General features: G+C 41.9%; 1 protein-coding gene across 2 annotated transcripts in view; it reads right to left on the reverse strand.

Moving 5' to 3' along the window:
• Positions 1–9,581, reverse strand: part of MIX23 (mitochondrial matrix import factor 23) — a gene marked incomplete at both ends in the record, with an annotated part of 29,333 nt that extends 19,752 nt beyond the window's left edge. For both annotated transcript variants that reach the window (XM_080695899.1, XM_080695898.1), the window contains one exon: positions 9,531–9,581. In XM_080695899.1, coding sequence (XP_080552025.1) covers positions 9,531–9,581 — 51 coding nt within the window. The remainder of the gene's footprint in view (positions 1–9,530) is intronic.
• Between the last annotated feature and the right edge of the window lie 1,057 nt (positions 9,582–10,638).

Consider the following 10,638-nt stretch of genomic DNA (forward strand, 5'->3'; position numbering starts at 1 on the left):
GACCATGTGGGGGAATAAGTAAAAATTACAATGCAAGAACAAACTTCAGAGTACTTTAAGAGTTAAAAGAAGGCAAGTTGGCTAAGAGTGAATAAGAAAGTGGCATAAGGTAAGGTCAGGATAGACCAAAATATGGACAATAGAGACTGTGGGAACAATTAAGAATTGTTCTAAGCAGGGCGTAGTAGCACACACTTGTAATCCCAGCATTCTGGAGGCTGACACCAGAGGATTGCAGTTCACGGATGGCCTCAGCTACTTAGTGAGGCCCTCCGCAACTTAGCGAGACTCTGTTTCAAAATAAAGAATAAAAAAATAGGGCAGGGGGCTGGGCCTGGTGGCGCACGCTTGTAATCCCCGTGCTTGGGAGGCTGAGATAGGATAATGGTTCGAAGCCAGCCTCAGCTGGCTTAAGAGACCCTGTTTCCAAATAAAATATAAAATAGGTTTGGGAGTGTAGCCCCAGAGGTAGAAGACCCCTGGGTTCCATCCCCAGTACCACAAAAAAAGGGGGGCAGGGGATGTAGCTCAGAGGTCGAATGCCCCTGGGTTCCATCCCCAGAACCCCCTCAAAATTGTTCTAAAGTCTATAGAGTTTTAGATAAGGGAAAGATAAAAGATTAATTTTTTAAAAAGATATCTTTGGCTGCTGTGAAGAATGGATTATAGAAAAATGAAAATAGGCTAATCATTTAGGAGACTATGTACTATGGTAGGTTAGTCAATATGATTTGACAAAGCAGTAGTCATACCCTGTTTCCAAATAAAATATAAAAAAGGTCTGGGAGTATAGCCCGGAGGTAGAAAGCCTCTGGGTTCCACCCCTAGTGCCACCAAAACAAACAAACAAACAAACAAACAAACAATCTATGACTATAGATTTAAGGAGAGGTAGTTGGATTCAAGATATACTTTGGAGCCGAGTGTGGTGGTACATACTTGTAATTCAAGTATTTGGGAAGCTGAGAAAGGAGGATGGCAGGTTCAAAGCCCTCCACAACTCAGTGAGACCCTGATTCAAAATAAAAAATAAAATAGGGCTGAGGGTGTAGCCCAGAGGTAGAATGCCCCTGGGTTCAATATCCAGCAGCACATACACACACTTTGAAGATAGAACTGATAGGACTTGATGAACTGGTGGTGGGGGATGGAAAAAATGGGATGACTTTAGGTTTGAGGAAGAGACTAGGGAATGAAGAGATTTAGGACTGGGAAAATCAAGATTTCACAGGCTATCTGATGATATTAGGGACTACTGTTAATTGTGTGTGACCCTGATAATCTCTAAGAAGAGTAAAATACAGATTGAAAAAGATGTCTGGAATGCACTTCAAAATAAGCAGGCTGGGGTAGGGCATGTGATAGTAAGATACTGTATAGATGAAACAACCGTTGGAGTTGGGGGTCATATACGTGGAGTTTCATGGTACTATTTCACCTTTGGTGTATATTTTAAATTTTAGGCTCAAAGTTCTGTTTTAGACTTGTTACGTTTAAGTTACCTACTATCTGAGAAGAGGACAAAGTTAAATATACCGGCACCATTCTCTTCAGGCTAGAATTATATAAACAATTTATTTAAAGCCATGACACTAGAAGAGCTCAATAAGAAGGTAGAGTGAGCTCAATAAGAAGGTAGAGTGAAGAGGACCAAGGATCAAAAAGAAACTCTATTTCCTAAAAGTCAAAGAAAAAAGTCTGACATCACAAAAGTCAGAAGAAAAGTTTAAAGAAGGGAATAATTAATTGTGTTGTTATTATGAAGTCAAGAAATTACATGGACTGACCTTGATGAGAGCCATTTAAATTGAACATTGAAGCCAGGCATGATGATGCACGCGTGTAGTCCCAGTAGTTGGGAGGCTGAGACAGGAGGATCACAGGTTTGCAGCCAGCCTCAGCTACTTAGTGAGGTCCTCATAACTTCGGGAGATTGTTTCAAAATAAGAAATAAAAATAGGGCTGGGGGAGAGGGAGGTATAGCTTGGAGGTAGAATGCCCCTGGGTTCAATTCCTAGTACCGCAAGATTAAATAAGTGCATCGAACTTTGGTTTAAATACAGAGTAAGAGAAAACATGGTGTAAGATGAGAACCATCATTACAGGCTATGCTTTAAGATTTTAGTATTTCTTGAGAATCTTCGAGAACCAATTAATTTTTTTTGAACTTTTTAAAGTATGGTGAGGTTACACAATGATTTCTGCCTGCAATGATTGCTTAGCTTAAGTATGGAAAATGGATTGAAGAACAAGAGTAGATGTGAAGAGACTGATGCAGCAATCTAGATAAAATATTATGCAGATTAATATTTCCTAGAGTTTTATTGACTTTGAACTTTAATCACTTTTGAGTTGAACACTGGCTATACCTTAATCATGATAGATAGCTAAATTTCCCTCCAATAAAATCATTTGGAGATACTAAGGTTCTTACACAGCAAGAGAACTTTTCTTTATTAATGAGGTACTGAATCAATTAATTTCAGTCTTATTGATAGAACATACAAATGTGGACTACCTAATGTATCAATTTTTGTCTCCATACTAGTAAATTATCAATATATGATGTAGTCTGCATACTACTGAATTATCAATGATGTAGAGGTCGGCTTTAAATATGGATCTAGCCCCATAAAGTTATTCAAATTAAAGTTAGTTACAATTTAAAATTTTAGTTCCTCAGTTATATTAGCATTTTATTTATTTATTTATTTATTTATTTAATTATTTTGGTGGTAGTGAGGATTGAACTCAGAGGTAGTCTACCTCTGACCTACACCCCAGCCCTCTTTTATTTATTTATTTTATTACGAAACATTCTCACTAAGTTCTAGAGGGCCTTGCTAAGTTGTTGAGGCCAGCTGTGAACTTGCAATCCTCCTGAGTACTGGGATTAGAGGTGTGCACCACTATGCCTAGCTTACACTAGCATATTTAAAATGTGGAAGAGCCACATGCCACTAGTGGATAGCATAAATCAGTATCTCCATCATCACAGAAGGTTCTACTGGATGACACTGTACTGTAGAAAATAGGATTAAAAAATCTCTAAGCTGGTGAGAATTATAAATTATTCTTAAATTTTACAGGAACAAGAAAGGCTAAGGAGGATGAAAAAAGGTGGGGGAAGGTAATATATACGAAGAGATTTAAAAATTAGAAGGAGAAATAAAATAGAACTTAACAGGCTGATTCCTGGCAACAGAAAGTCAGAACTATTAAGGCATAAGGGAAAGGTTGGAGAGCCGGCATAGACTAAGTGCAAAGGCGAACATAAGTGTGCATTCTCTCCCTACCCCCCCCTTACACACACACACACAAACACACACACACGCTCAATCACTCACTCACAGAAAATATATCAAAATACACAGTTCAAAGCTTCTCTGAAGGCTAAAGTGATTCAGGATAGGACCCAGAACATTAGTCAGCTTCTAAATGTCAAACCATAGCAGAGGTAACTCTTTGAATTTTGTAGTATCCCCAGCTTCTCTTGTCTTTGATACTTTTCAAAACACGTAGAGAGCTGGGTGTGGTGGCACACGCTTGTAATCCCTGCGCTTGGGAGGCTGAGACAGGGAGACAGGAGGATCACACGGGTTCAAAGCCAACCTCAGCTACTTAGTGAGGCTTTCAGCAACTTAGTGAGACCCTGTTTCCAAATAAAATATAAAAAAAGGTCTGGGAGTATAGCCCGGAGGTAGAAAGCCTCTGGGTTCCACCCCCAGTACCACCAAAAAAAAAAAAAAAAAAAAAAAAACACGTAGAGACTTGATATATACCATATATACCCTTCTTTTATAGCAATGCTCATACTATGCTTCCATTAAATCAGAACAAACTTGCTTTGACAGCCAGCACCTGCAGGAACAGGAACAGAGTGCAGCTGAGTATGTTGCAAAGGGAATCACTGGTGGATATTAGAAAAGATCCTATTCAGCCAGGTGTGGTGGTGCATGCTTGTAATTCCAGCATTTGGGAGGCTGAGAAAGGAGCATCAGGTTCGCAGCCAGCCTCAACTACTTAGTGAGGCCCTTTGCAACTCAGTGAGACCCTGTTTCAAAATCAAGAATAAAATATAGGCATGGGGGTATCACTTGGAGGTAGAATGCTGCTGGGTTTCATCCCTAGCACCACAAAAATAATTAAAAAGAACCTGTTCATTAACCTGGACAACCATTGGTGGGAGGGGGGAAGGGAAAATGGGGGCGGGGGGGGGAGAGGGCACCAAATATAGTGTAAATGTATACTATTTATGTTCAATAAAAAAATTGTTAAAAAAAAAAGAACCTGTTCAGTCTGTATCTAATTACCATATCACCCCAAATAAATTATGTATAAATGAGTAAATATTCCTAATACAAATATCAAAATTTAAATATTCCTTCCAAGAATGTTTAAGCTGAGGAATATTTAGCTGGCTTTGTCTAGGTGATATATGAGCTGTGTCTCAAAGAGTGTCAAGAGGAAGGGATATTGGAGTGATGTTAAAAAAAAAAAATCAAAGAAATGACAAGGAGCACATGTTCAGGAAAAAGCAAGTAGGCCTACATGGCTGAACATTTAAATGTGTGTTATATGTGGAGGAGGAATAGGGAGAGACAGAGACATAGATGAAGAAGGGCAGTAGTAAGAAGTATGTCTAGTTAGAGGCACTTCGGGATTGGATTTTGAAATGTCTTGTATACTATGTTTAGTCCTTTAAACCTGGTTATGTGAGCCTAAAAATTAAGACACAGGGTTTAGATTCTAAAATTCAGAAGATGACAGGATGAAGCCACTATATTATGGAGACTAGGATGATGGACATAGCAATACTGATTTGCTATTTCCCCCAATATAGTCATGTGTTGAAGAATATTCTGGCCAACAATGAACTACATAGAGGATAAAATTATAATAGAGCTTAAAAATTCTTATGAATGGCACAGCCACTACAATGTCATAACATATTACACAGGTACTTGTGATAATGCTGTTGTACATAAACCTATTGTACTGCCAGTTGTATAAAAGTATAGCACACAATTACATGCAGTACATAATATCTGACAATGACAAATGACTTACTGGCTTATGTGTTATACTATTCTTTTGATCATTATTTTAGAGTATATTATTTCTTTTAGCAGCCTCATATATCTCCTGTATACTCATCTTTTGACTGCATCAAGCCATGACAAGTGAATGGCTTACAGGAGCGAGGTTTGTGTAAGTCTAGTTTATGATGTTTGCACAATGATGAAATCACCTAACACATTTCTTAGAATATATCCCCCTTATTAAGTGATATATGACTGTACATAAATTTTTTTGTCCCTATACTATTACCTCAGCCTAGAATTACCCTGGTCTTGTCTACCAAAGGCCCAACTCAGCTACCATTTCTTGATTTCTCTCTAAACTTTTAGCACTTCATTTATATTTTCTGTGTCTGCTCTGCTTTATTTTATTTTTGTGGGCCTGGGAATGGAACCCAGGGGCATTTGACCTCCAAGCTACATCCCCTGCCCTATTTTTTTATTCTTTATTTTGAAATAGGGTCTCACAAAGTTGTAGAGGGCCTAAGTAGCTGAGGCTGGCTGCAAACCGTGATCCTCTGGTCTCAAGCCTCCCAAATGCTGGGATTATAAGCATGTGCCTCCATGCCTGGCTGTGTCTACTATGTTTTATATCTGTTTAGACTAAATTCCTTGTTTTATTTATTTTTTGTGGTACTGGGAATGGAACCCAGGAGCATTCATTCTACCTCTGAGCTACACCCTCAACCCTATATTTTATTCTTTATTTTGAAACAGGGTCTCACTAAGTTTCAAAGGGTCTCACTAACCGAGGCTGGCCTCAAACCACAATCTTTCTGTCTCAGATTCCCAAATGCTGGGATTTAAGTTTCTTGTTTTATACCCTGACTAGTAGGGTCTCCCCAAGTGCCTAGCAGATGGTAGGCTTTTGTTATGGATTGAATTATGTCTTCCCAAAGTTCATATCAAAGCCCTACTTCCTAGGAGATAGGCTTTAGGGAGGTAACAAAGGATAAATGGAGGTCAAAACTAGCAGTTAGTCCCAACTACTCAGGAGGCTGACGCAGGAGAATTGCTTGGGCCTAGGAATTCAGGGCTAGCCTGTGCAATGTAGAAAGATCTCACCTTGAGCCAGGTGTGGTGGCACACACTTGTAATCCCAGTACTTGGAAGGCTGAGACAGGAGGATCTGGGTTCATGGCCAATCTCAACTACTTAGTGAGGCCTTCTGCAACTTAGCGGGACCCTGTTTCAAAATAAAGAATAAAAAATAGGGTTGGAGTGTAGCTTGGAGGTAGAATGTCTCTGGGTTCAATCCCCAGCAACACACACACACACACACACACACACACACACACACACACACGATCTCACCTTTTTTGTGTGTATGGCACCAGAGAGTGAACCCAGGGGTATTCTACCTCTGAGCTACATCCCCAATCCTATCTTATTTTTATTTTGAAACAGTTGTGCTAGGTTGATGAAAGTCTATTTTCTAAGGTTGTCTTCAAACCTGCGATCCTCCTGTCTCAGCCTCCCAAGTACTGGGATTACAAGTGTGCACCACCACGCATGGCTTTCCTGTTTCAAAATAAAGAATAAGTCAGGCATGGTGGCACATGCTTGTTAAGCCCAGTACTTGGGAAGCTGATACAGCAGGATCACAGGTGTGTGGCCAGCCTCAGCTACTTAGTGAGAGCCTTTTTCAAAATAGAAAACAAAATAGGGCCACAAGTGTAGTTTGGAGGTAGAATGTTCCAGGGTTGCCGGGAGTGGTGGCGCACACTTGTAACCCCTGCACTTGGGAGGCAAAGATAGGAGGATCGCACAGGCTCGAAGCCAGCCTTGCTGCCTTAAGAGACCCTGTTTCCAAAAATAAAAATATAAAAATAGGTCTGGGAGTGTAGTTTGGAGGTAGAAGGGTTCCATCCCCAGTACCACCACCACCACAAAAATAAAATAAAGAATGCTCCAGGGTTCAATCCCCAGTACTGCAAAATATGTACGTGTGTGTGTGTGTATGTGTGTGTGTGTGTGTGTGTATATATATATATATATATATATATATAATAATTTGTGAATGCCAACCATGTTTTATTAGTTTTACCAATCCTACCTACATTTTATGTTTTTTCAGCACCCTCACTAATGTTGTCTGTCTCTGAGGCAATGGGGCAAATAATCTTAATACTGATTTACAAGGAGATAAACAGTGTGCCAAAATCAGCTCTAGAAAACTTTTCTGACTTCTTAATTGGGATATTTTCCACTGTAAACCACATATTTGGAAAAGGCCTATAGAATTTATCTAAAAACTTCCCTCAGTTGCTGAGGCTGGCCTCAAACCTTTGATCCTGGTTCAGTCTCTCAATTACTGGGATTACAGGTGTGTACCACACCTGACTAAAAACTCCCCTCAGACAGCTGGGCATGGTGGCGCACGCTTGTAATCCCAGCATTTGGGAAGCTGAGACAGGAGGCTGTGGTTTGCGGACAGCCTCAGCTACTTAGTAAGGCCCTTTGCAACTCAGTGAGACCCTGTTTCAAAAATAAAGAATACAAAATAGGGCTGGAGGTGTAGCTCAGAGGTAGAATGCCCTAGGGTTCCATCCCCAGTACTGGAAAAAAAAAAAAAACCCTCCCACCAGGTTTTACTAATGAGCCCCATTTTGTAATCTTTATATACATCACATATTATATATACATGAACACATATATACACATTACATGTACACGTATGTCAAATATATGCTGCGTACATATATAATGGAAATATATATACATATATAACAAAATGATTAGGAAAGACAGTTTTGCCCCATTTATATCTTATCTGGCCACCCAAAAGAAAGTTTTATTTATGCACTGTTGTATGTTTTGCCAAAGAGATCTTATGAAATGGTAGCAATTTTAAATGTTTTTAAGAGAATCTCTCTCTCTCTCTCTCTCTCGGCAGTGCTAGGAGACTCATAGCAAGGTTTGGGGCATGTTAGGCACTCTACCACTGAGCCATACCCCCAGCCCTAGCTCAAGGTCACAAAGCTGTTAATGACAAAAACAGTATTAAAACCTAAACAACTAACTCCCTAATCAGGGCTCTTTTCTACAGACCTTAAGGCTAGACTTCTTAATTCTGAGCTCATTAGCTCAGGTTTTGTCACTTGAGCTAAGGTAACAAGGCCAAAGGCATAAATGGGCCAGTAAACCTTAAAAATGCAATACAATTCAGAAACCAACAGACTTTCTCTGTCCTATAAAAATGTTCATATGTATTTATGTCTACTGGGCACTCTGGTCACATTTGAGGTTGGCTGTTATTGAGCTAATCTCTGATCTGGTCTGAGGAGCAAATGAAGTGATGAAGAGGGTGCAAAGGATGGTGCAAATGACCCCATACAAACTCCTCTGACCAAAAGCTGTTTCTCAATTCAGTCTACTGGGGATGTCTTCGGGAATACCACTACCTACCCTTTGAAGCACAAAGCTTATTAGATAGGTCAATGACACAGAGGTGATTTCTCAATATCTTTCAAAATACACTTTAGGGCCAGGCGTCATGGTGTCTGTAATCCTAGAATTGGGAGGCTTGGACAGGAGGATGGCAGATTCAAGGCCAGCCTCAGAAACTTAGCAGTATCCTGAGCAACGTGGTGAGACTCTGTTTCAAAATTAAAAAGGGCTCGGGGTGTAGCCTGGAGGTACCTGAGTTCAATCCCCAGCAACACACACACACACACACACACACACACACACACACACTATCCAACAAAAATACATTTTAGGGTTATGAATTTTTAAATCAACTCTGGAACTAAGCAATAAGGCATTTATATCTGTGTTGGAATAGCTAACTTTCATGGAAACTTGATCAAAACCCAGAGATCCCTATTCTTGAATTCATGGGTTAATATGTAACATTAGACCTCTGATGTTTGAACCTGAGAAGATTCACCCTTTTTCTCAAGGGTCTCTCAAATGGTTAGGAAGGCAAAAGAATCAGATCAGGTATTAGAATTAATCTTCCCTCCAAGCTTCCAAATGTCCTCTGTCACCAAAATTGGAAACTGAACCAAGCGCTGATCAAATACACAACCCCCCCCCTCTCTCTTCTATAAAACATCATCTTAAAAGCAGGAAAGGAAAACCAGAAGCAGGGAACTGAGTTTTGGAAACTGCTGTGAAATTGCTCTACTGCTACTGCCTACTCACAGAACTCGACTTCACCATTACGGAATATTTAGGAGCTTCGCGGTTAAGGGCCTGCACGCACACAGAACCATGACCAGCACACAGAAGCATGAGCGCTCGACTCCTCTCCTCCCACTTGGCTGCCACGCTCTCCAAGGCCAAACCCCGCGCCCCCCATGACCTCCAAAAGCTAAGAAAAAAGAGCCTCGAACCGCCCGTTTTTTTCACAACCGGCCCTGACTTCCTCCCAAGCCAGAGCAATGATTAGAGTCTGAGGACAAAAGGAGGGGCACGCCTGCCACGCGAGGAGAAGCCCATCACCTGGAACTCGGCGAACTCCTCGCAGTTCACACCGCCACTGGGCGCCGCCATATTGGACAAACGCGAGGACCCCGCCGCAGGCCAATCACTGCGGAGCAGAGGTGTCCTTGGCGCCGCCTGACAGAAAATAGTCCAGGCCACAGCTGAGAGCACTTCTGACTTCGCGGTTCCTCTCCACGTCGAAACTTAACACCTGGGCTGTACTGCCTCCTGGATGCTCGGGTCTGATTGTCAGAACTTGAAGGGATCGTCTACTCCAATCATATCTTTTTACAAAAATAAAGTCTTCTGCCCACACCAGTAAGGTCATTCGAAGAGAAACTCTAGGAAAGTGAATTTCGGATCCTTCTGCTTTAGTGTCCAATTGCCATCCCTAATGCAGAAGGGCCCGTGTTCATAAAGAATTTGGCGCTAAGAAGCGCCAAGAAACAAGGACATTTCTGGCGGTGTGGGTAAGAGGTGGAAATGTTCAATTTTTTAACTTCGCAAACAGAAAACAAAATGTTAACATCTTGATTTCTCAGATTGGCCTTTGAAACGCTCCAAAAGCCCACACGACACTGGTCACTGAATCCAGTCGTGTGTTTTTGATGAAAGCACTAATTCGTTGAAAGCATTGAAAGAACAGTATACTAAAACACTGGCTTATCTAGTGCATTTTTGGAATGTTTTTTTCAGAATTGGATTTGTTTATACACTTGCATTTATTCAGATACATTATAATTTCTACACTGCACTAGAAGAACGACATGTGGGGCAGCAGTGCTCTCTGCCCAGCCTCTGGTTGGTCCCTGGCATGAGGGACAGGCCATCCTGGGAGCGTCACCAGACGCCCACCCCGAAGCTCTCCTTGTCTTCCCGTCTTACTTTCCCCCCTATTAATAAGGCGAACGCCCCGGAACCCAGGACTCCAGAGGAGCACGCCTAAAGCTCAGGGCGCGGTGCTCCGGCGCGTCGCGCACGTCCCGCACGCCCCCGGCGACCCGCACGCGGCTGGCCCCGCCCCTCGCCACGCCCACACCGGCCCCGCCCCGCCGGCCGGCCCCGCCCCCGGCGTCCCGCCCGCCCTCGCCCCGCCCTCCCGGCCCCGCCCTCGCCGGCGCTGGGT

The sequence above is a fragment of the Muscardinus avellanarius genome (genome assembly GCF_963383645.1).
Source record: "Muscardinus avellanarius genome assembly, chromosome: 5".
NCBI lineage: Eukaryota > Metazoa > Chordata > Mammalia > Rodentia > Gliridae > Muscardinus > Muscardinus avellanarius.